The sequence below is a fragment of the Saccostrea cucullata genome, unplaced genomic scaffold (assembly GCF_032062105.1).
Source record: "Saccostrea cucullata isolate Sc308-1 unplaced genomic scaffold, CSIRO_AGI_Scuc_v1 ctg5140, whole genome shotgun sequence".
Classification (NCBI taxonomy): Eukaryota; Metazoa; Mollusca; class Bivalvia; order Ostreida; family Ostreidae; genus Saccostrea; species Saccostrea cuccullata.
This window is the reverse complement of record NW_026930266.1, coordinates 7,777-35,491: the sequence shown is the minus strand read 5'-3', so window position 1 is coordinate 35,491 and position 27,715 is coordinate 7,777. Positions and strand designations below refer to the sequence as shown.

Genomic DNA, 27,715 nt, shown 5'->3' with positions numbered 1-27,715 from the left:
ATAATTCTCTAAACCAAACAGGTTATAAAAGAAGAATTAGTTTTAAATTTAATTATAGGAGTCAAGTCAATGAAGAACAAACCAAGGTCTCTTGCTTTATCTTTTAGATATTTGAGAATTTTATCTAGGATTGAAAAGAAATCGGTATAGATAAAAACAGAGAATATTTTCATTAAAATTTTTAACTTACATGTAGATACCTGTACATAAGCAGTTGACTTGTAATTGGAATTCTACGAAATGATTTCGAATAAAAATATGTCATTTGAAAAAAAGAATGCTTACGAAAAGTAAGGATTTTAAATTATGAATACCCATAGGAATCCTGAAAGATTGTTGGAAGACGTGATCTCCAAAAAAAAAACAATTATAAAACATTATCAATCAGACACAACAAAATCTTAACTTTGTAATCTTAAAAAAAACACAGCATTTCACTGTGTTAATTCCTTTGCTGGCAAGTGAAGTGGATTTTAAAGGAACAAGCAAGTTCTATGAACTGTACTTTCTTCTATGAAGTGTGGCAGTTTGAAAAAAAATATTTGCTCTGTCCAAAATTATAGATATAAATTGTACTCCAATCCCCATATCTATACTATATTCCTTAATTAATTAACTAATTTAAGTTAATTAAAACCATTGCAAGGATCGATGCATATATGTAGAGGGTTATATTCGATGTTCTACAAAGCTGTTTTCTTTACTCCTCTAGAAAATGATTACAGCAATGAATATTGAGACATGGTATTAATCATATGCGGATCCCTTATATTTGGATACAAGGTATTAAAAATAATTCTTTTTAAAAAAAATCTTAGCAAATTTCAATAGCATAAAACGTTTGACTTTTCAACATTGAACAATTATTCCAGATTAAGCTTGTTTGCTAATGTCCTTATACTACAATCTTTGACCTGCATTCATTTGAAATCATCAAAATCAGAGGGTTAACCTAAATATTTAAGTTCTTGGTAGCCTGTGTTATCATCCTCTTCCTCATATTTTGGTTGGTTCGTGTCTTCCTTTGAACCTTGTTGAGTTTTGTCTTTTTTGAATGTTTGTCTTAAATTTCTGTAACGTTATAATATATAGTTATACTCGACCGAAATATATAAAATCAATAAACCTTTAAACATTTTGATGAAAATATTGTTTTTGCATCAATGTTAAATATAAAATGATATTAAGAATATTATTAGAAATAACTCACCGTACAACGAAAAATATGTTGAGGAAAATACTTATGAAAAGAATTGTAACCACACCGTACAGAATCGAATTAATATTTTTACTTCTCTTTGATGCCTGGTCGTTTGCTTAAAAAAAGAGATGTTACATATTAACAACAAACAACAAACGATTTATACTACTTCTATATATTGGAAACGATTCTAACTATTTATCCGATCAATTACATCATCCAATTCTTCATCTGAATTTCGGAAAGGGCCGCATCGCTTACCCAATATTATCATAGGAAAAAAGCAAAAACATCAATATAATACTGAACAGTTTTATTATGTATTTATCTTGAATCTACTCTGATTAATTTTGTTTGAAGTTAACTCTATTTCGTCTATTATTTTAATTATTTAGAAATACTGAGTCAATTTAGCAATGGGGAAAAACTTTTTGCTTATTGAAAAAGTCAATACTTTTGAAGAACTGCGAACGATAGTATTGTTCTTCCGCCTACCTCCAAGTCAATTTTCAAAAGTTAACATACTTGATGAATTTTTAAAAAAAATTATAGATAATTATATGGATTTTCATAAAACATTACTTATTTGGGAAAAACAAAGAAGGATAACTCTAACATTTTGGTAAAACTTTTGTTTTTCTCTATAGAAATAAACGGAAAACGAAAAATATTTTTAAACATCCCTCCCCGTCTCACAAAAATTCCTTTTTACAGGTAATATGGAATGTTTTTTCACAAATTCATACCAAAGCTTTTTATGTGACACGGAGAGGGGTTAATAATATGTTTATTAACAAAAAACGATAAAAATGTTTATTTTCCACCAAATTCAAAGCGATTTACAACTGAAACATTATATTTTATTGATATATTCATGCTTTATTTATTTGCCTACGACAAAAGAAAAGATATAAGGAACATTTAATCATATCCAAGACTATTTCAAAATATGGTGATGCCTGAAACTCCGATTTCAATGGAAAATATCGTCTTCCCCCCTTTTTTCAAGAGCTGGAATTATGGATAATTTACTGTTTAGCGCTAGTATTAAGAAATTCATCAATTACCATTGAAAATTTCTTTGTATTAAACAAAGATTTTACGGCCAAATTTCTATTCATTTTGAATTAAATGGTTCCAAAATGTAGGCGGGAATCGAGCGTTAGCGTGCGTATTTCTTTCGAGTTAGAAGGTTTAAGCAGATTTTTATTTTTGGGTATGTAAAAGGCTTTGTATGAATTCTGCTTTGCATGGAATTAAAAAAAGTCAGCCTATAAAGGTAGAGAATAAGAGCCCGTTTAACGTGTTTAACTTTACTTGCTTGCTTACGCGACTTTTCAATTCATACAATTTAACAATGAATAAACTAATTCTAATTGAAATATATGTATTAGAAAAGTTTTTATGAAATCGGTAACCGTTTGTCATCACAATTTCTTGAAATATGAAGAAAATAAAAGAAAATAATTATGTAGGAATTTGTCCGTTAAATTATATTATTTAGGCGTTATACATGTATCTGAGAGTCGTGCCATAGGAGCTGAATACGCATATTTTGGTTTTTTTTTTTGCCATTAAATACTAAATAATTGATGTGAATATTGAAATGTATTAATTGGTTGCTGCTTTTTTCGACCTTAATATCTTTGTTGTTCTTTTTAGTTTAAAAGAAGGTACTCTAAGAATGTTTAATCATAAGTAATATGTGCTTTAAAAAGAACTCTTATCAATTTTTTAAATTTAAATCAATCTTTATATATTCTAATCTTTTTATTACATTTTGCTGCTTCATTACCTGAACTATTTTTGCCATCATTGAAGGTGCTATTGACACCATATTTACACGTCCCGTTACTTGTAAAACAGCTTCCATTTAAACAGCTTGGACTACAGTGTAGATCACATCGTGGTCCATAATGATTTTTGCTGCACTCTACATATTGATAAATAAATGAAATCTTTTCAATTAAAATATATATGAAGATAACGAACAGTATTTAAGCTAAAAAGTCCATTAAACAATACAAAAAAAGGAGTAGAGCAAATAAACGGACCTAAAATAAAATTCAAAGGTGAGATTAGGTGCCATGGAAAACTGGGCATCTTCTGCCGACCGGTCACATCCGCCTTGTACTTCTAGACATGATTGAGAAATAACGGGAAAATCCAACAATAATTCATTGTGTAAATAATGGCCTAACAATCAATATGAAAAACGCCAATTTACATTTGACTTTATGATAAATTGTATATATTTGGTGACAAAGTCATTGTATCGACCATAGAACTTAACGAAATCATGGCTTTAAACGAGACTGTTGAAGTATTTGTTTCATCAACTTGTTTTTAAATAATTTACCTCGTTTTAGAAATTGTTTATATGTAGAGCATGCTCTCGCGTATCGAATCAACTGAAATATATAAACTTCGTATGCAGGTGATGAAGTTATATTGCTGCATAAGTAAGGGAAGTTGAAAATAGAAAAGTTGAAATCATCACTTTTATCATATAGCTTGGTTGCTAGATTACCATTAACGTCTTTTTCAAGTAAAATATCCAAATAAGAAACAGATGTGTCAGACTCTGTGGTATCATTTATCTCAAGCTCACCAGGATACATCGCATCGACATAAGAATGGAAAAGCATTGTTAATTGACAATGCATCGTCGATATATCGAAATGTCGATATGAAGGCTTCAGAAGGTGTTTTCTTCTTTTCATGCATACGATTTTGTGCAAATTCTGCTTCATATGAATACAAAAATAGGTTCTAGAATAATAACGGGGCGCAATTGGTACCCATGGGAATTTCAATAGATTGTTGGACCTGGTCTCCAAAATCAACATAGATATTGTCAATCAGAAACTCAAGGATCTTTTTGATTTCAACTTCAGAATTCTTGTGTGTACAATCAGAATTCTTTTTAACAAAATAATTTTGCAAATGACCAATGACAAGGTGTGTAAATTTTCGAGTTCTATTTTTATTGAAAAAGCAGCTGTCAATGATATCAGAAAGCCTGGACTTTAAAATATCTTCGGGAATGAAAGAATTCATAACGAATAATTTAATAGATACATGTATTTCAGAACGGCACACCACATTTCACTGGGAAAAAAGCATGGAAAAATGGGAATCTAAACTTCACAGTACTGTATATATTTCAAGAAGGAAAAAATAATCATTTTCTTCTAACAAAAAAAGCCTTCCATCACAAAATATAGTTCCTGATTAAGGAATCCTTACGTCGTTGGTTCGAATCCCAATGTGGGACGTGAAGACTGGTCCTTCGGATGAAACCGTATTTAAACCGAGGTCCAATGTCTTAGTAGGCGCTGGCACGAAAAAGATCCCTCCCTGCTCAATGGCCATATGTGCCGAGTAAAGGACAAAATTTACAGCTCTCCACCGGCAAGTGGTGGCGTCTCCATATCAGTAAAAAATTCTCGAAAGGGACGTTAAACAATATACAATCAATTAATCTTAAAGAAAAGTGTACTAAAAATGTTATAAAAGAAAAAGTAAAAAATATAATACTCATGCAATATGAAACGTAAGAATTTATAATCTCCCATTTATTTTTATTATTATTATTATCATTTTTTTATTTTTGCTTAATTCCTTTGTATCCGTCATATTTTGTAGTACTCAATCAAAACATGAAAATTCATCAATATTTGACATTTTCAGATGTCCCCTCTGAAAACAAGACGGTAGAATTTTTTGTTTCTTAAATATAATTACAATATAGTATTACTCATTATATTTTATAGTTTGATAAAAAATTCTATTTTTGTATGAGTATAATTTGCTTTAAAGTGCAAAAAATGGCACTTTCAATATAATCCTATAGTAAATGTACCTGTATTTTGAGACGATCCCTTAAAATTACCTGCATGGAATGTAGATTTCCCCAGATTCTGCATGTACACTGAAGTTAATTTACGTTACAAATGGTATAAAAATTTAGAGTTTCTCTATCAGTTTTTACACAATAAACCCCCAAGCTCCCTTAAGGTCATTGACAACGAAGGGTTTCCGGAGAAAAAAGGTTTATACCCAGGTTTTTTTACTTATGAAAAAAAGTCATTGAGAGTGATCTCCCGTATGGAATTCTCTAGGCGCTGAAAACAAAGAAAGCGTATGTAACAGACTGAGAGGTAAACAAAAGCACGTGTGTTTTTTTATCGGATATATTCAACTCTACAGTAATAAAAGAAAAGCAGCAATGGGTTTGTTTACATTGTGTTGAGGGGGCAGTCAATTTACAGGTCGTCATTTAGAATAGGTAAATGATTGCTGGGAAGTGCAAAGGTATGAAATAATTATGTGAAATAATAAGTGTTGATAGCTAGGTGGACCGAATGAGAACGATTCCATAGGTTATGTGAATGATGCACCATTAAAAAATTACTATAAATCCTTGCAAAAATGTTTTTTGACAGTTCGTTTCCAATTAAGTAAATTATAGAATAGAAACAAACAACCACTCTCTTGATCATAATGAATATTGATTAGATGTTATTACAGTAAAGGGAAGTAACTCAAAATTAAAGAACAGTGCTGGTATTTCTGTGTTTTGTTTCAATATTCGCATTTTCAGCCAAATTATATGCATGTCATCGGAAATAAGGTTTCAACAATGTGTTTTATGTATAAACCTTATGAAATAAATGGGTTTTAGAGAAAACGTATGGTTAAAAATAATATAGGCCAATTTTATCAACATTTTACATAGGAAATGCATTGAAAATTGTAAAAACATTGATTTGACAAAATCTTTAAAGGAAGGCTGGCTTGATGGGTAAAAAGGACCTGAATTGAACATGTTTGGTACCATTAAACCTGTTCAAAAAATCTTGAAAAATTCTACACGAAAGCCAGAAACGTTGCCAATGTCCTTAAAAGCTATACTGGAAGGAAATAATACTGTAGCCCAAATTACATTGTACGTCCCTATTTTAGTTAAATACGAGCGTATGCTGTATAGGTATGCGATCGTTACTTTTTATCTTTATGATACTCACTTTGACACTTAGCTCCAATAAAGTTAGACTTGCATCCCCTAACACAGGTTCCATCTTCAAAATCACAAATATCATTCAAACAATGCGCACTACACTTTGTATTGCAGTCATTTCCCCAGAATCCATTTTGACACCCTCGATTACAAGATCCGCTATATTTGTCACAAGATCCAACGTAGCAATTAGAAGAGCAATGACTTTGACATGTATATCCCCAGTGACCTCCGCCACACGTGTCACATTCACCATTTGAGTAGCAGGTATCCCCGAAACATTCAGAGCGGCATCCTAAAAGACATATAAAGTATGTAATACATATATTAAGAACAGTACGTATAGCCCTTACATAAAACGTGAAAATGAAATTAAGACTTGGCGTTTGATAGGAAACGGATGCAGAGGTTTAAAAATGTGTTAAACAATTTATTATATAACCATGAAATCCACAGAAAAATAGATTAAATACGAAATACTTCTATAAATTCTCTTTGGTCTGTGACCGATCTTTAATATATCATTTCTTTATTTTTATTTTCAATTTTTGCTACAGGAAGGACACTGTCATCCTGTAAAACTGCATATACCATAAATTTCCATTTCGCAAATTTCTAGCATAGGTCCAGTCTCTGCACCATTCTCAGGTGCATTATAAGTGGTTTCTATGATGACGTATCGTGCTGTCTGTTTACAAGGAATGTCAAACACAGCAGGGGGCGTGGCTGGGTATGTAGTGTTATCTTTGTAGCAGCGAACCCTCTGTGGTGTTGATGTGGTGGAGACAGCTGCTGATGTGTTTGATACATCCAAATAGAACTGACGGAACCGGTAAGGTCTCCAGTCAATGCCTGAGTTAAAGATAAGAGGAAAGTCGATTACTATTCATGTACTTCTTCTTTTTTTTTAAATTACGCTTAGTATGCGATCAAAAATTTCAACGGATATTGTCACAGTGTACATGTTCCAATACTGTAAAATCACATATTTTCGAGATGTCAAATTTTCGAGGTTTGAGGGGAAAAAATTGGTTTGTAGGGATAATATTTTGTGATTGGAAAAATTTGTAGTAGTACTGCACATCCAATTTTACATTTCGTGGTGGTAATAAATTCTTGGGTCTTTCCATACCTCGAAAACAACGAAAATTAACCCCCATGAAAATTAGTGATTTCACAGTACTTTGAATATATTTTTTTCTTTACATACAATTCCCTTTTTATGGTACCAAAGAACAAATTTTATATTCAAATATTAAGCATAAATTGTAAGTTATTCCTTAAGTTTATCAAACTGATCCAGTCATCTCTTTGTTCACAGTATATAATTATGTAAATATTTATTTTATTAACCTGAAAACTACTTGCTTATTTCTTTAAAATGGAAACTCTTAACAAGAAGAACGAATTCGTTCTCTCTGAGGGACTTTTATCCATAAGAACAGTGATTTTGATGTAAAAAATTGTGTTTAAATGACAGTTCTACTGCAAAATATATTTATTTTTCGGAGTAAATACGTATATTTGGCGTTCTATCATGTGCATACCATTTCTGTAAAATATTTTTACGGAGTTAAGCCTGTAGGTTGTTATTAAATCCACTTGAATCCAAGCTTCTCTCTTGCCAGGCGCTGTGTGAGCACACGCTTGATAAAGCAGACTGTAATTACCGTCAATAGCTTTTGTCGCAGGTAAACCTTCTCTGTCTGAGCTTTGGGTTGCAATTATACCTGGTTTTCTGCATAAGTTCTCTAAAAATATTTCTTAAGTTTGGAAAATTTCTGAATTATTAAAGTTTGTCAATATTTAATGACAAAGTCTATTTTTTAAAACATCAAACTGCTTACAATTTTCGAAATAAGACATATTATGCCCTGTTCACACGGAGAGTTTAATTCGATTGAAATGAAAGTTATGAATGCTCTGTTCAAACGAAGAGTTTTATTCAAAATCATTTATTATTTCGAATTAAATTTACACTTTGTTCAAAGGGAACATAATTTAATGCAAATCAGTTTAAGGACATACGCAACGTACCTTACCTACTGATTATTTTTTCAAGGTATTGTAAATTTAAAATTATTGTACCATAACATATTCCTATACAAAAATAAAATATGAAATACAGATATAAAACGTTGAATAATCCTGCATTATTCAACGAAAAAAATACAAGAAAACAGTCTTGTAGGAGTTTGTTATCATTTGACCATGATATATTAAAACGATTATTGCTGTTTTTTGCAGTCAATACGATGGTTTAGCCAACTTCAAAGTACACTATTCACTTTCCCGTCGGGCTCAGTGAATATTGTATTCCTCAGGTGTCTAAATCATCGTACTGACCTAAAAAAAAAAAGAAGCAGCAATGATTGTATAGTGTATTAAATAACTCCGCATTAGCTTCGTTTTAACTCTAAGCGAAGCTAATTCGAATTAAAATCTTACCCATGCGTAACAGCAAAATTAAGCCAAAATCGTGCTTGCCATTTTAATTCGAAATTTTTTTGAAGGTATGTAAACTGAAACAGATGACACCACCACTTTTTATTTCACACATGTAAAGAACTCAAATATAGAAAGATTATTCTTAGTCTGAGTGATCTTTGTTCTTTAATAATAAACAGAGATTTTCTGAAGAGGAATGCAGAACATAAATGTAGAAATTCAAATACCGTATAAGTGGAAATTTTAGCGAGACGCAAATTTAGCGATTTCTTCCTAAAATCTGGTATTTTATTTTTAGCGAGAAGTAATTTTAGCAATTTTAAAATGCTGACTAAAGAAGCTATTACAAATAATACGCAATTAATTTTTAGCGATATTCAATTTTAGCGATGTCAGCACCCTCGCTAATAATGCCAAAATTAAATCCTCGCTAAAAATTCTACTTATACGGTATATGAGCGAGGCGAACTTTCAAGACCAAACAACTTCTGGGTCACTTCGCTGCGCAGCATAACAATACTGCAGAGCGTTTGTGTAATCATACATTCAGTTCTGTTCGGATTATTCGTATCATGTGTCAAAAGTAAATTTAAGTCATAAAAAACAATTTTAAAAGTTCATTGGAAAATGAACTTGAATGAATGGAACTTGATTACTACGTCATTAGAACTACTTAAAAGCCCTTTTGGCTTCATGGGATTCGATAACGTGACATCTAAGTTCATTTTGAACTGATCTTTCTAAATTTTTTTTGTTTATTTCTTAAGTATTCTATTGGAAATAAACATTATATTTCTACAATTATAGCAATGCTATGTACTAATATTATGACGTTATTTACAAACTAGTACTATTTAAACGAAGAATATTTGAATATCGCAGTGTCTGTACAGATGATTGGTGATAGACTTAAAATATTTTTTCTGTTTTTTTCTTTCACCCAAAAATAGAATGATGATTGACAACCGACATGTAGCATGTGACATAAATTTGCTGTGACGTATGCGTAAGAATTTTCGAATAAGCCTCACTTGGCGTTTCACAAGGAGTTAATGCGAAATAATCCTTGTTTGATGCGCAGTTACTCAGTTCACATTTGATCAATTTGTATTAAATTTTACCTGTGAATGCGGTTCTTTTTATTTACTTTCGTTTAATTCGAATCTAACTCTCCTGGTTAACAGGAAATTTAATTAATAGATATATCGATAAGAGCTGATCAGGAACTTTCTGGTTTACTCTCTCTCTCTCTCTCTCTCTCTCTCTCTCTCTCTCTCTCTCTCTCTCTCTCTCTCTCTCTCTCTCTCTCTCTCTCTCTCTCTCTCTCTCTCTCTCTCTCTCTCTCTCTCTCTCTCTCTCTCTCTCTCTCTCTCTCTCTCTCTCTCTCTCTCTCTCTCTATCTATCTACGGAAAAGTAAATCAGTAAAACCGATTAACATCTTTCATATTTAAAATAATTCAAGAAATAGTTCCCTCTATAGACAAGAGGCCCATGGGCCTTACAGGTCACCTGAGCATCATGCAACACTTTTCCAACGATTGAATTTGGTTCATGTTTTAAACTAGATGTCATGGAGAGAACGATCATTTATGCCTGCTGTTCAATCCATTTCTTATTGAATAAAATATATTTTAAACTAAACTAGATGTCATGGCATTCACAATTTTGAACGAGGCACCATTTCTTATCATAACTATACACCTAGCATGCTTACTTTGGTTACTTAATACCCATAGACAGAGAAGGGAAGCAAAAAAATGCATTTTGACTAATCAGTAATATTTAGCAATAATCAGTAATGCCACTACCACACAAATAACCCCTGACCCTTGGTCCACACATTTCACAATTTTAATTGTAATAGGCACCCTTGCTTTATATCAAATTTTTTTTATTAATACCAAGGAGCACATTTAAGGTAGGTCACTCGTCAGCTTTTTGTAAAAGTTCACGCAGAACCTCTTACTTCAAAACTATTTATCAAAATTCAATTTTTATAACATATTTAATTTCAACAATGTTAATATTTTAACATTCAACAAAAAAACTGTCCAAAAAGCTACAAAGAAGCAAGATTTGTGAGGGACTCTTTTTTATGGTGGAAGGATATTTAGCAGATAATTCTGCAAATCTGCACATTTATTAAATTTAATTTATTGGACTTTTAGCCTCACATACTTTTACTGGGAGGTTATTTTCCATTATGATATTGCTAGGAATATTTAATATATGTCTTAATTTATATTTTTAGAACAAGTTTTACACCAGCCTTCAACAAACTTTGCCAAAAAATGAAGATATGTCATGTGATAAATGTGAAATGTTAATTGCGTTGTCATGTTTACAATGTGCGATATTTCTTGTCTCACACTTTGTTGTGACATGTCGAGGAAATTCGAACTGGTATTGATGCATGATTACTGTATAAATGCATATTATATTTATTTATTTCGATGTTAATCATATTCATTTTTACATACTTAATTACCTCTATTCATATGATTACGTCTATTATTGTGGAAAACTACAACTTGTATCCAAAACTGTGAAGAAAGATGTTTTGACTTTACCGGGAAATCACATGTTTTCATACTGCAATCCCGATCCCGATCGAACATGATTTGTATAAAGAATTTCGTATTTATTCTGTACTTTGACTCGAGTACTGTTTTCTTGTAGTAATATTATGTAATTAAAATAAATATTATCGTATTTTTATTACCGTTTTAATGATACAAGTTGTGTATTGTAAATATGTAGATATTGCTATGACCTAGTTACCTAGATACGTTTGTATAACATACGGGTTCTTGTGCTATATAGAGGTACGGCAGCCGTTAAGGGTGACAATCTATTATTGTTGAAAGGTAGTTTTTAAGTACTTAAATGATATTGTAATATTATAGAAAGGATTTTTAACGAATGTTATAGTGAATAGGGATTTGTATTACATTGTTCAATATTTTTTAAAGGAAAATATCTAAATTTAAACCTGAAAATATTATATTTCATATTTTATGTTCTAAATAAATAGTTCATATTAATTGATATAATATTTGTGTCTTTTCTAACGTTTTTGAATTTAAATACACATAACAAATTCAGCAAACGCAATAATTGGTGGCAGCGGTTAAAAATTGAAAATTTAAATAATTTTTTGTATTTATTTTATTGTTTTTGAAAAAAAAAGTATTGTTTGAAAAAATTCACTTAGGAAAATGATGTTAAGAAATAGAAAATTAGGTTCTCCTAGTTTTAAAGTGGGGGAAAATAGGGATGTAGAGTTTGTGAATCAAGGTGTTCAATCATCTTCTGTGGTGGAAAATGTGTGTTCCCCAGTGCACAGCCCAAGGAGGATTCCAAGCATGATGGGCATTGACAATGAAGAATGCAGGAATGAAAATCAAGGTGAGGTAGAGAGTCTGAGACGCAAAGTAGGAGAATTGGAGGAAGCATTGAAGATAGCCAGCAGTAAACAGTCAAGTCAGAATGGTTTGTATCCCAATCTAGGTCGTTACACTCATCCTCCAGGCTATAGTGGATATTCTCAAGGACACAGTGGTTATGCCCAAAATGCTACATATCCATCAAGTGTAATCCAGCCAAACCAGGGAAATTATCAAATGCGATGGACCCCTCAAACCACAAATAATCGTCCAGGTTGGAGTACTTATCCTCAGCCTAGCTGGCCTATTCCCAATGAAAGTGGAAGTACAAACTCCAACATGAGTGGATGCGAGGAACCAAAACCAAGACTCCCAATATTTAATGGGAAGGGAGACTGGAAGTCTTTCCTGCTTCAGTTTGAGATGCTGGCAGACAGATATAAATGGACAATTGAGAGGAGGAGGGAAGAAATCATCTTCTGCTTAAAGGACGAAGCTCTAACCTTCGTAACACAACTTTCTCATGAAGTCCGATCAGAATGGTTGTATCTAATAGAATCGATGAACAGGAGATTTGGTGACCATACACTACCGGAAACGCATAGAAGAGAACTTCAGCAAATCAGGAAGACGGCTGGTGAATCCTTCCAAGAGTACTCTACTCGGATTGAAGCTAAGATGAGCAAAGCATACCCTGGAATGCAAAATACTGAAATTTATAAAAGTTTAAGCATCGAGCACATGCTAAATGGAATCAACGATCAATCTATTGCATATGATGTCTTAACTAAACGTCCACAAACCTTACAGGAGGCTGTAAATCTGCTCTCTTGGCATTTCTCATGCAAAAATGGTATTAGAGCTAAACAACATCTCAGACAAATAGCTGTGGAGGAAGAATATAATACTCCAGAAGTCAAAAGAGTTGGCAATAAACCGTTCATCACAGAGGACAGGCTGTGCCAATTTGGACGGGAATTAACAGAATCCATCACCAGCACCATGCGTGATATACAAAAAGACATGAAGAACTATGTTGACCAAAAAACAACAAACAGTTTATCCAAACAACCCTTTGTATGTTATGGCTGTGGTGAGGAAGGGCACACCAGGAAAACATGTCCCTTGACAAAGGATAAAAAAGAATTCAAGTCAACCACGAAGAAGGTGAACAATTATCAGACACAGACGAAGGGTGGATCTAACCAAGCGAGGTCATTTCCTCACCCTACATGTACAGAAGAAAATAAAAAATCTTTAAACTAGAAGGGGCTGAGGTTGTCGGCCAAACATCAGCCCTACTAGGAAAAGTGGAAATGAGTAAAATGCAGAAAAATCCCATTATCAATCAAAAGGAGAAGGAATCCACGGTGATCAAAGCAAATCCACAAACCACGAAGGAAGGAAGTTTTGAACAGGTGAAGGAACCTTGTATACTTAATACTGCACCAGAGGAAAGTGAGGTTGTCATTGATAGGGTACATGCTGTAACTATCCGAGCTCCCGTTACCATTGAGGGCTTTAGGATGAATGCTGTGGTAGACACTGGAGCAGAGGTGACAGTGATTAGTGAGAGAAGGTTTCAGGAAATTCCTGTTGAGAAACGTCCGCAGTTGCGACAAGCTCCAAGAAGCTTAGTGGTAGCAGAGGCGGGTAGGAAAATGAGGACAAGTGGAATAACGGAAGTCAAAATGGAAATAGGAGAGGAAAACTATGCATGGGAAATGTATGTGGCTCCAATAGCAGATGACCTTTTACTTGGTTGCGACTTCCTAGATCAACATGATGTAACCATTAATACGCGACGTGGTTTGGAAATTGAAGGCAAGTGGGTGGAATGTTACGTGGATCGCAAACAGGATCAAGTTTCAAGGTTACATGTTGATGAGACCATCACCATACCCCCTTCTTCTGAGGCATTGGTAATTGGAAAAAGTGAAAATCCTGAGTTGATTGACACCTGTTTTTCTGCAATAGAACCAGTGTTTGAAGATTCACAAGAGGTAATTGTGGCCCGCTGTCTAGTCAACCCTTTCAGGTCAAAGATTCCAGTGAGAGTTGTTAACACCTCCAAATTTCCTATAAAACTGAAGAAAAACCAACTTTTAGGAGAATTACATCCAGTTCAAGAATGTACCGAGATCCTAGATTCTTGTGGATACCCCTTAACGCCTGATATGGTGAAGCATAAGTGCAATAAATTGCATGAGCTGACAGTGGATGGCAATAGTGAACACCCAAGAATTCCAACTGACTGGAATGATACGGGAAATACAGTGCTACGGTTGCTGCGGAGCAAGGCCGATGTTCCTCAGCTGCCCGAGTATTTGAAAGACGTATGAAAAAAGTTGTGGGAAAATTCATTGCCGTGAAGACAAGATCAAACTGGCACAGATACTGTTAACTAACAAGGATGCTTTCGCTCAAAACAAAACAGATGTTGGTACCTGTTCTGTCATTACTCATAAGATAGATACGACAGGATCAGCTCCCATCAGACAACCACTTAGAAGGACTCCTCAAGGATTTGAGGCAGAGGAAGAAACCTATTTAAAAGAACAGCTACGTAATGGAATTATTAAACCTTCCAAATCTGCTTGGGCCTCACCAGTGGTATTAGTTCGCAAAAAAGATGGAACAGTCCGCTGGTGCATTGACTACAGAAAACTCAATGACTGCACCCGTAAAGATGCCTATCCTCTACCACGTATTGACATGTGTCTAGATTGTCTAGCAGGTGCCTCAATCTTTTCTACAATGGACCTACAAAGTGGATATTGGCAGATTGTCCTGGAGGAAAAAGACAGAGAAAAATCAGCTTTTATCACGAAATACGGACTCTTTGAATATACAAAGATGCCTTTTGGTCTATGTTCAGCACCAAGTACTTTCCAAAGATGCATGGAATTAATCTTCAGAGGAATGCAGTGGAAACACCTATTGATATATCTTGATGACATCATTATCTTTAGCCAGAATATAGAAGATCATTTTAAACAGTTGAATGAGGTTCTTCAAAGACTCCAAGCTGCAGGTCTTAAACTAAAACCTTCGAAGTGCGAACTTTTCCAGTCAGAAGTACTATACCTAGGACATATTGTCGGGAAAGAGGGCATTAAACCAAACCCCAAGATTACGGAATCCATTAAAAATTGGAAGATTCCACAAAATGTGAAACAAATACAACAGTTTCTTGGACTCTGCAATTATTACCGACAGTTCATATACAAATTCAGTGATATAGCAGCACCACTCAGCAGCTTGACACAGAAGGACAAGAAATTCATTTGGTCGCCAGAATGTGAAGAAGCCTTCCATACTCTGAAAGCAGCATTATGTGATGCTCCAGTATTATCATACCCATCTTCTACGGAAACTTTTGTATTAGACACAGATGCTTCGGATAATGGGATTGGAGCAGTACTGTCGCAAATGAAAGAAGGCAAAGAAAAAGTTATAGCTTATGCCTCAAAGAAACTCGATAAACATCAAAAACGCTATAATGTAACACGACGAGAGTTACTAGCAGTGGTTACCTTCATCAACCAGTTTCGACATTATTTACTTGGAAGGAAGTTTCTCCTGAGAACTGACCATAGTTCTTTGAGATGGATTTTCAACTTTAAGGACCCCCAAGGACAATTAGCTCGCTGGTTGGAGGTTTTATCACAGTATCACTTTAAAATAGAACATCGAGAAGGCAAGAAACACCTGAATGCAGATTCGTTGTCTCGACTTCCAGAAAAATGCTCTCATGATGACACAGAACCACAGTGTATGGAATGTGAAAACTCGAATGAACAATGGCAGGACTTCAAGGAAAACATTGATAATGTGACTGACCTCAGCAAAAATGGAAATTCTCTCAGTACAAGAGTTATCAATCTGAACCAAACGTGTAACTGGATGCAGCAGTTTACACCAACAGAAATGATAGACTTTCAGAAACAAGATTCAGATCTAAAGATTCTTCATCAGTGGTTAGAACAAAAGAAACTACCATCTCGGGATGAAGTATCTCAATTTAGCCCAGCTGTTCGGAACTTTTGGCTGAACTGGAGATCTATTACTGCGCAGGAAGGAATTCTTTACAGAAAATTAGTTGTTACAGATCAAAGAGAGGTTCAACAACTCTTAGTTCCAAGAGTGCTAAGGCAAAGTATCCTTCAAATGTGCCATGATGACCTATTCTCCGCCCACCAAGGTGTAAATAAAACAATTCAGAAAGTACAGAACTATTTCTACTGGTACAGGATGGGAGAGGACATAAAAAGCCATGTCAGACAATGTCCAGCTTGCAGTAGATGGAAGAAACTCAACAAGACCCCAAGGGCAAAATTATGCGATTATCGCGTTGGCTATCCCTTCGATAGGATAGGCATAGATGTGATAGGACCTTTACCCAGATCGAAAAAACAGAACAAATTCATACTCGTTATAGGAGACCACTTCACAAGATGGATGGAAGCTTACCCTATTCCAAACCAAAATGCAGAAACTGTTGCCTCAAAATTAGTACATGAATTTATTGTACGCTATGGAACTCCATTGGAAATCCATACGGATCAAGGATGTAATTTTGAGAGTGATCTGTTTAAAGAAGTCTGTTCCCTTCTCCAAATCAAAAAGACTAGATCAACCCCATACAGACCCAGTTCTAATGGCCTGATTGAAAGGTTCAATCAAACTTTAGGGAAGATGATAAAAAGCTTTATCGAAACTAACATTCATGAATGGGATAAATATCTCAGCATTCTGATGGCAGCATACAGAAGCACACCTCATCCAAGTACTGGATATTCCCCAAACATGCTAATGTTTGGTAGGGAGGTCAATACTCCGATCAGTATCCTATATCCCTTGCCTAATGACCATGACAAAAACACCGCCGACCAGTATGCTGAAAACCTGAGAGAGAAGATGGAGCAACTTTATCATGTAGCCCGGAAAAATTTACAAAGTCAAGCAGAGAGGCAAAAGAGAGACTATGACACTCGCATCAGTGAGAATACCATGCCCGTTGGAAGCCTTGTGTATAAATTGAAACCAAATCACAAGAAATTTGAATCCCCATGGGCCGGCCCCTATCTGATAACGGAAAAATTTGGTCCAGTGGTCTACAAAATAAGAAATAAACATAAAACAGAGGTCATACATCATGACAGACTTAAGCCGTTTGTGTGCGCTGAAACACCCAGCTGGGTTGAAAAGGTAAAAGATGAAATGAAGTAAATAAGCTACATATCCACTATGACTATGTGTGAGGATTTTTTTTTATATTGTAGTTTATGATGTTTGTACACTACGAATGTAGATTTAAAAAAAAAAAAAAAAATACTTTTCTATCCTACAATGAGCTAGAGTCTAGCTGTCACATAACATGAGATAGATTTTTTATATATGTTTTTGTTCACATTTCGAGGACGAAATGTAGTCCAAGTGGGGGAAAGTGTGATAAATGTGAAATGTTAATTGCGTTGTCATGTTTACAATGTGCGATATTTCTTGTCTCATACTTTGTTGTGACATGTCGAGGAAATTCGAACTGGTATTGATGCATGATTACTGTATAAATGCATATTATATTTATTAATTTCGATGTTAATCATATTCATTTTTACATACTTAATTACCTCTATTCATATGATTACGTCTATTATTGTGGAAAACTACAACTTGTATCCAAAACTGTGAAGAAAGATGTTTTGACTTTACCGGGAAATCACATGTTTTCATACTGCAATCCCGATCCCGATCGAACATGATTTGTATAAAGAATTTCGTATTTATTCTGTACTTTGACTCGAGTACTGTTTTCTTGTAGTAATATTATGTAATTAAAATAAATATTATCGTATTTTTATTACCGTTTTAATGATACAAGTTGTGTATTGTAAATATGTAGATATTGCTATGACCTAGTTACCTAGATACGTTTGTATAACATACGGGTTCTTGTGCTATATAGAGGTACGGCAGCCGTTAAGGGTGACAATCTATTATTGTTGAAAGGTATTTTTTATTAGTTTTTAAGTACTTAAATGATATTGTAATATTATAGAAAGGATTTTTAACGAATGTTATAGTGAATAGGGATTTGTATTACATTGTTCAATATTTTTTAAAGGAAAATATCTAAATTTAAACCTGAAAATATTATATTTCATATTTTATGTTCTAAATAAATAGTTCATATTAATTGATATAATATTTGTGTCTTTTCTAACGTTTTTGAATTTAAATACACATAACAAATTCAGCAAACGCAATAATGTCAAATAAGTCAATATAAAATTAACACCATTTTTTGCCTGAAGATCACATATATTTTGACCAATATTTCAAAATTAACATAACTGACCCCAATTTTCTCTTTCATTATTTTAAAGTACTCTATACTTGTGACTGATCAGCACTAAAGTCGTAAAAAGCTAGATTTAAGAAAAAAAAATTATTGCCTATTTAGTTTTTAATACCCAAAAATATGTTACTTTTTAGTGCAAAAAGGTCACACAATCATTTACGCGTATTAATTTGCAAGATTTTTTCAATGAGAAATATTATTCAAAATATTTTACGTAAAATAAGATAATATTTTTTGCCATGGTTACATCTGATAAAATATAATAAAGGTTTAAGTAATTAACGAAAGAGTTAAAATATAAGTGCAAAAAGGTCAACTTCATTGTACCGTAGATCAGTAAGATGAACACTGACCCCCTGTTTTCTCTGCGATTTCGAGTCACACTATATGAGTACTTATCCAAAATATACTTCTCAATAAATCCTTGATTTAACAAATTTCACGAGTGACATACCTTAAATTAATTCGTTTTAAGTAAGTAGAGACACCACCACCACGACCTCCCCCGACCCCCCCCCCCTTCCTTGGTACCCCTGAACCAGAGGCCTTGAAAATCACTAGAAAAAAATGGCCCTTGCTCATCATAGCAATATAGATAGTTCATCGCTTAATACCCAGGAGCGGAGAAGAAAAATTTCAAAGAATTAATGTATTTTCACTATATAATCAATAGAGCCCCACTCTAACACCAGCACCCCTGACCCTGGGTCCATAGAATTCTCAATTTTGGAAGAGGGATTCTTGCTTACCATAACTTTGAACTTACTTAGTTTGTTTGATACCCAGGAGCAGAGAAGATGATTTTCAAAGAATTAATGTTTTTTTACTAAACGATCAAGAGAGCCCCGCCCTAAAACCAGAATCGCTGACCCCTGGGGCCATTAAATTCACAATTTTATAAGAGGCATTCTTGCTCATCATAACTATATACTTAATTAGTTTGTTTAATACCCATGAGCAGAGAAGAAGATTTTTAAAGAAATAATGCATCTTCACTATGTAATCAATAGAGCCCCGCCCTAACACCAGAACCCCTGACCCTGGGGCCATAAAATTCACAATTTTGTAAGAGGCATTCTTGCACATAATAAGTATGTTCTTAGTTAGTTTATATAATACCCAGCAGCATAGAAGAAGGTTTTAAAAGAAATAATGCATTTCTACTATATGTTCCATAGAGCCCCACCCTAGCACTAGAACCCCTGACCCTGGGGCCATGAATTGCAAAATTTTGGTAGAGGACTCATGGGTCATTACATTCATGCTAACAGTGTGACTGCTTGATGTCCAGGAGTAAAGAAGATTTTTAAAGATTGCATTAATTTTATTGGTTTTGGCCCCACCCCTCAGGCCCCAGGGGGGCATGGACCATGAAAATCAGAATTTTTTCGCCTTTACCCATAGATGCTTTATGCAAAATTTGGTGGAAATTGGTTGAGTGGTTGCAGAGAAGAAGCTAAAAATGTTCAAATGTAAACACACGACGCACGACGCACACCGCACGACGACGAACGAAAACAGATAACAATTGGTCACCTGAGTTTACTCAGGTGACCTAATACAAAAAGTGAGTGCTTTGCCTTAGTACGTCAAATAAATGCGTTTAAAAATAGTCCACAAGAAGGGTTTGTTTCTTTATTTGACCCTCAACCTGTATTGTCATCACAATGTTATTGTTATTCTTCAAACCCACCTGAGAGCTAAGGGTTAGTGCAGAAACCCACTGTAGATAATAATCCATCGACTTGTCAACCCGTCGACTTATTCACCTGTCGACCTGTCAACCCGTCGACCTGCCAATTAGTCAGTCTGTCTTCCTGAATACATGTAGACCCGGAAGCAAACAATCTGTCAAACTGTCGAACTGTCAACCCGTCGACCTGTCTTCTTGAATACATGTAGACAAGGAAGCAAACAATCTTTCAAACTGTCGACCTGTCGATCTGTCTTCCTGAATACATGTAGACCAGTCAAGCAAGCAATTTTTCGACCTGTCATCCCGTCGAACTGTCTTCCTGAATACAGTGTACATGTAGACACACACACACACACAGAGAGAGAGAGAGAGAGAGAGAAAGAAATTGTAGTTTATTTTAATAATAGGCATGCAATTCAAACAAAATCAATTATAATATGATAAATAATAATAAATATACATACCATAACAGACACTTCTTTCAAATAGCAGCAAAAAGCATGCCAAATACTTGGTAGCCATTACTGTAGAGGAAGTAGAAATATAACTGTTTATGCATTTTATATAGGTCCTATATTGAATATTTTATGATTATTACAATTCAAACGTATGTGGGCTCAAACAAAAGTATAAATATTAAATCATTGAATATTTGTTGTAAATTAAAAAAATTAAATAAAATCTCTTTAAAATGAAAACAAGGAATTTTCTCCGTTAAAACAATACTCGATCATTTGAGGTTTTGGAAAGATTTATTTTTAATTGTTCAAGTTAAACTTACTCAATAATTATCAAGGTATGCCCGGTCTTTCAAACTTTTCTGTCAAAGTGATATTCTTTTTATTTTAATACCTTAAACAACGCATGAGCTAACTAAAAAGCCTACAAAACAACGTTTGCATGCTTATTTTCATACAAACTGTCTCAGAGTACATACCTCTGAAAATTCAACAGCCAAAGAAAAGTATGATATTTTAACTAAAACTGAACAGAATTAGATTAAAACTTTTAAAAAATGAAAATTTTCATTTGCTAGTAGGTTTTGAAGATTTCTGATGTTTGATCTTCAAACGTTCTTCAGAGAAAAAAACACATACATGTACCTTAATTTTGATAAATTATGGGGATAACGAGCAGTATTCAGGCTAAAGGTCCCTAAACAATACAAAATAGGAGCAGAGCAAACACGGACCTTAAAAACATTAATTGTGGGGTCGGGTGCAATGGAGGAGTGAGCATTCCCTGCCGACCGGTCACACCCGCCGTGTGCTACTTGTCATGATCGGGAAATAACGGAAAAATCCGTCGTCAATTCAATGTGTAAATGATGGCCCAAGAATTAGTATAAAAAAACGTCAGTCACCATTTGCCTCAATGATAAATTGTATTTGCTGACAAGGTCATTATCGACTACACAACTTACGAAATGATGAATTAAAACGAGAATAATTCTAAAATCTAAACTGATAATGTGCCATTTTATATTAAAAATTATTAAGAATTATATCTGAGGTTAATAAAAACACAAAGTCATATATCACCATGATTGACCACATAATTTTAATAAAGCAGTCTTTTGCACATGTACAACCCGATGTTTGGAATCTCGCTTTCAGAAGCATTCTTTTCAAACTCTGGGAAAAATGTAAAGTATAAAAAGACTATACAGTCTTAAAATTTAAAAAAAAAACCGAATAGATCTCAAGTATATTTTTGATTTAAAATACTAAATATTTTGGACCATACCCACAATTTAGAATAATATGTGTTTCTTAAGTTTGTATATATAAAAAAAAGACATTTAAATGAAATAGGTGAAATACAAAGTCCAGAAAATAATATTAATGAAACGTATTTAAATGGCTTGTTTGCACAATGACACTACAATTACATGGTTGCTGTAGTATTGACCATTATTTAAAGTTATCATTTTGATACGTATGGTAGAATTTCATAATTAATATATAAAATTAAAACCGGATCCGCAAAAGAATGGACCTTTCCTAAGTCCAAATCAATCAATTAGAAGTACATGTACTGCAAATTTTACACCTATATAGATGGCTATTGCATTTGCAGAGAAATCTCTTGGCAAAACGAGATAACTACATGTAAATCCTAATGATGAGTTAATTGTCTCCTTTTGACAAGATACATGTGTACTTACCCGTTTTAAGGAGAAAATAACCAACTTATCGAAACACATTTACTAATATTATAACACTTTCAAGAAAAAAATCTTTCGTCAAAATTATATCAAAATAAAGTCGACGCATCCAGCTTTCGTGGATGACTTGGAATTACGCCGAATATTCATTTATATTTGAATGTTATTTAGACCTAACATGACCCATCAAATTTAACTGTAACCTTGTTTTTATTTCTTTGATACATGTATTTGGAGTTCTTAAAGTATACTCAGGCACGCAATTGACTTTCTCTCACATATTTTTTTCTGACAAACACAAACGCCCATTTATATTCATTATAAGAAACTTATCCAATCTTTAATTTGTTACCAAGACATTCAAATGAATTAACATCAAAAGGAATATCAAATTTCAAATAGCACTTTTTTACTGGCAGTCCTCTATAATTTGCTTTTTCCTTTTTTCCCTGGTTAAATCACGTTAATGTCAAAAAATAGGGAAGTAAGAGAGAAAAACATATACCCAATGAGTAACAAGCGTATACGTTTTTGCTTCCTGTTCGATTAAGTATTAAAAAAAATCTATCAATTACTATTTCTCTCATAAATTATTTACATTTACCATTATAACATCCTTCATAAATAGTAATTTTATGAAAAGCAACGCAATTATAAATGAAACATAAAAATAACGAATAGTAATAAAGCCTTAAAGTCCTTTAAAATAATCCAGTCGACTTGTATTTGCTAACAGCCATTGTACCGACCATAAAACTTGCAACATTATATTTTCAAACGAGACTCTTAATATTCATGTTATAATTAATTGCCTCATTTTAGATTTTGTTTAAACGTACATCTAGAGCATCCGTTTGCATATCGAATCCACTAAGAGATGTGAACCCCATATGGTGATAAGGGTATATTGATATAAAAAAAAGAGGAAGTTGACGATTGAACCGATGAAATTTTCATAAAAATTTAAAAGATTAAGTTGCTTTTTTATAACCAAATATATCTCATTCTCTGGAATTCGTGGAGGTACCGGGATGACTCAATTCCGCTATTTCTTTTATCATATAATTCCTTCTAAATTTGCGGACCTGAGCGGCCATCAGGTGTTGGGGAATAGCGATCTTACCCAACCTGTATGAAATGCAACCAAGACAGTCAAGATTCAGCTTTCCACTCTTTATTAAATTAAACAATCTATTTGTAATCGTTATGATTACAATAAATAATTTCTTACAATGTACTACACATTATACTAAACATTACTAGTTATGATATAACCAAATACATCTTTTGATAAACAAGTAAACAAATACATTCCAGTGAATCATTTCTTGGAACCGTCCAGGGTAAAAGTTCAACTCCTAGTGGTCAGCATCTTTAATTATTTTTATCTTCAGAGCTGGCATCTGTTATCTCTCTTCACAAATATACAAATATGTGTTACAATCTTATTTTAGTGTAACTTTTGTTATGATAAAATCATGACGTTTATCATATCTTTTAAAATATCCATATATGAAACAGACCTGTCCGACTCTTTTCAATCTTTTATTTCAAGCTTACCGGGATATATTGTGTCGACATATGAATGGGAGTAACTGTAGTCATTAGATGAAGATAAGGAACAATATTCAAGCCCAAAAAAATCATTAAACAATACAAATAGAAACAGAGCAAACACAGACCTCCATGGAGCCATGGAGGAATGAGCATCCCCTTCCGACTGGTCATCTTCATACGGCGTTTATATATCTCTGTTGATTCGAAACGCATGAGCATGCTCTACGTATGAACAATTTCTAAAACGGGGTAAATTATTGACAAACAAGTAGATCAAAACAAGAATATCAACAGTCTCATTTAAAGTCATCATTTCGTAAGTTCTTTGGTCGATACAATGACCTTGTCAGCAAATACTATTTATTATTGAGTCAAATGCTGACTGACGCTTTTTTCGTACTAATTGTTAGTCCATTATTTATGCACTGAATTGACGACGGATTTTTCCATTATTTCCCAATCACGACTAGGAGCAAACAGCGGGTGTGACCGGTCGGCAGGGGAGGCTAACTCCTCCATGGCACCTGATCCCACCTCTGAGGTCTGTGTTTGCTCTGCTCCTATTTTGTATTGTTTTATGGATTTTGATCTTGAATACTGTTCGTTATCTCCATATCCTCCACACATCAGTTTTTATGTTGTCAACATCCTCTACATTTGTGTCATAAAAATCACAAATTCATAGAGCGCAATTTAATCCATATATATACACAAGAAAGAAAAACGTTTCTATTGCTTAAATGAATAAAATTTTCCAAAAATTTGGTACAAATATCACTAAGACTACAAATAATACACAAAATATGGAAGAAAAAAAAATTAAGGCTCCAAAACCCTTGCAAGTTATATTGGAGTTATTTTTTCCCTTGCTCTAACTTAAGAAACTAAAAGCAAGAGCTGTGGAAAACTTACTTTCCTAATGACCACACTTGCTATATTCATGCTTTCTCTCCAACATATCCTTGAAATTGTATAGTACTGTGTGATGTTAAAGCTGGAAAATGAGTGATAATTTTTATGATGTCACTGCTCCCAGTCAAACACTCTCTAATAAAAATATTTAACTCTTAAAACACAAAATGGAAAAATATATTTGGGAAGAAACATTGATTAATGAGAGAATATATTCTTAAAGTATTAGAGCCCTGATTTTTTTTTTCAAATGCTGGATTACAGTTTATAAAGGTAATGACATTTTATGGGAATTTCCTTTGCATTCAAGATCAAAGGGATATTAACTGTTTAATTTAAAAAGATAAACATTAATTTTCAATAAATTGAAAGTATAGATGGTAAAATGCATAAGTGATGATCAATATTTCATAACACTGACTAATGGATATGTAGTATACAGTATTTGCATGTAGTGCTACGTACTTCATGAAGGACAATACATTTGAGCACATCTAGTTTGTACATTCAGGAACTCATCAAACTTCAAATAATCACAGAAACATGCATATTTCAAACATCAAACTGTAAATAATATTGCATACGTAGAGGGAAAAATCTATTTAATAGAACACGGATTTTCAGTAAAATAATCATCAACTGACAAAATTTAACAGCAACATCATTGTACACAAGAAATTTCTACAAATACTAACAAAACAGAAGACCAGAAACATGTTCATTAAACACATCACTAGCATTAGCAAGTAAACCTTTCTTCGTATGTCCCACCCGAACATGAAAAGTATTTAAATTATGACAACAAGATTCAAATATAATATATATTTATAAACTGTGATGTACTAATGAAAAGTTTCAGGCACAAATCTGAAATGATTTAATTTCCAGTTCACAGTCCATAGTCTCTTTACAAATGGAAATGAAATATTGTAAAAGGAATTGGATTTTAAAAAAATGAAACCATTTCTAAAACCCAACATCAAATCACTAACGAAAAAACAATTTTACACACAGCTGAATATCAGAATAGCATACATTAAACATGTTGAATATAAAATGAGATCCCAGCTTCTTATGAATTGTTTGAAATACTCATTTTATCATCCTAGACCAGATAATTCAGTATGTGCATGTGATATACACACAAAGGCTGGAATACTGTTAGTTTGTTATAATGCTTGAGATTGGACCGGGTTGAACTCTTGACAAGAGTTTGTGTCAGATACATAGAAACATTGTAAACCTCACGATTTATCATCTGTCTAAGTCCCACTGCCAGCAGACTGCACAACTACAGCTGCGGAGTCTGGAGCGCTGCTGGTGTGTCATAGTCAACATCCTGATAAATTATTTTATAACAATTTAAAAGTTACTGCAGAGGTGTACTTATTTAGCTCTGTTAAATACTGGGATATTTAATCCTACATACATAAAAATCAGAAAAGGTTCAAACTATTGTCCTTGCCCATCAACATATCATGATAACCTTTTAATTTTTAACTACGGTATCAAATTGGCAATCTTATATTAAAAAAATCAAGTTAATCTATTTATAACTTACTCCATTAGCTTTCTGGTGTAGGGCGTGTAGAACAGCATCATGTACCGTTACAAACAAGTTGTGTCGGTCTAAGCAACTAAAGAAACCCGTCTTTTCAAGCATTTCTCGAATTGCAGCTGACGAAATATAAGTAAACTCATATAAAATTATGCCTACAAAACACTTACACAACCTGGAAGAATTAATAAACATTAAACATTAAAGTATGAGTAAAGTATTGCTATTTAGAAAAACAAAAACTAGATTATAAATATTCCAATGGACTTGTAAAGAAAATATTAAACAAATTAATGGACATAATGATGGATATTAATGATGCAAATAAAAAATTCCCAAAAATCATGATATTGTAAACTGTATATGATGTTCAATATTCTCTCTTTCTGCAACCTTGCTTAATAATCGTCACAATATTTGGACAGTACAAATCCAATGTTTGTGAATCTTTGAACGAAAAATAAAAACTCATGCAATGAAACTTACTTATCTAGACAATGTAAAGAAGTTTTATATTTTCCAAAACTGAAACTAAATAATTGAAAAAGAAATGAACAATTTCCCCTAAACATGAAAATTTCACAGAATTTATTGTAGACCTATTATTCTCTGTCAGACATCCATGCCTTACCTATAGAAATGTGCCTGACGAGAAGAAGTAAATAATCACAGGAAAAAATGAAGTGTACAAGCCATATATAGGGTCTAGAGTGGTAAGCAATGCAGAAGCCATACCTACAAGATGCGTGTTTGTATAGTACAATGAACCGTCAAATCCCATTAATTTGTCAAACTTTGACGTTTCTTTATACAAATAAATAGGTTCTTTAGATCAATATTTTTCCCAACACCTCAATTCCCGGGAGAGACTAGTAGCTATCTGGTATTCATTAGCAAGAGCTATGATTTTTGTTGTATATAATCATTACTTATGAAATACTGTAGACGTACTTTTTTCCACGGGGTCATAGTTCCGCGGAATCTCAATTTCTGTTTAATCCGCGGGTACAAAATTACGCGGATTTTCTAGATTGTCACTATATATGCCTTACATTCACATTAAGTACGCTTGGACAAATTTCCGCGGAAATATTGTGAGCGCGTACATATCGCAAATTAATACCACGCGGAAAAAAGTACTTCTACAGTATATGCAGAAAACGAATAGTTAATATGTCCATTTAACTATACAAAATAGGAGCAGATCAAACACGGACCTCCAAAACAAATGAGAATGGGATAAGGTGCCATGGAGGAGTGACTATCTCCAACCGACCGGTAACACTCGACGTTGTTCCTTGTCTTGATTGGGAAGCGTAAAAATCCGTCGTCAACTCAGTGTTTAAATAATGGACTAACAATTAGTATGAAAAACCCCAGTATCATTATGTCGGACATGGAA

General features: G+C 33.5%; 1 protein-coding gene across 4 annotated transcripts; it reads right to left on the bottom strand.

The window, feature by feature from the left end:
- Window positions 1-311: 311 nt before the first annotated feature.
- On the bottom strand, window positions 312-26,471 carry LOC134283467 (cell death abnormality protein 1-like). Of its 4 annotated transcripts, XM_062765921.1 has the most exons (9): window positions 26,317-26,471; window positions 20,901-20,939; window positions 20,584-20,643; window positions 7,772-7,975; window positions 6,816-7,076; window positions 6,232-6,519; window positions 2,997-3,134; window positions 1,211-1,316; window positions 312-1,071 (listed from the first exon to the last, which is right to left on the bottom strand). In XM_062765921.1, exons 3-9 carry the CDS (start codon window positions 20,639-20,641, stop codon window positions 948-950), a joined length of 1,179 nt encoding a protein of 392 aa, XP_062621905.1. In that variant the 5' UTR covers window positions 20,642-20,643; window positions 20,901-20,939; window positions 26,317-26,471; the 3' UTR covers window positions 312-947. The 4 variants fall into 4 exon arrangements, with proteins under 4 accessions (XP_062621905.1, XP_062621904.1, XP_062621906.1 ...); XM_062765920.1 differs by lacking the exon at window positions 26,317-26,471 and having other exon boundaries at window positions 20,901-21,192; XM_062765922.1 differs by lacking the exon at window positions 26,317-26,471 and having other exon boundaries at window positions 7,895-7,975; window positions 20,901-21,192.
- Window positions 26,472-27,715: the final 1,244 nt, after the last annotated feature.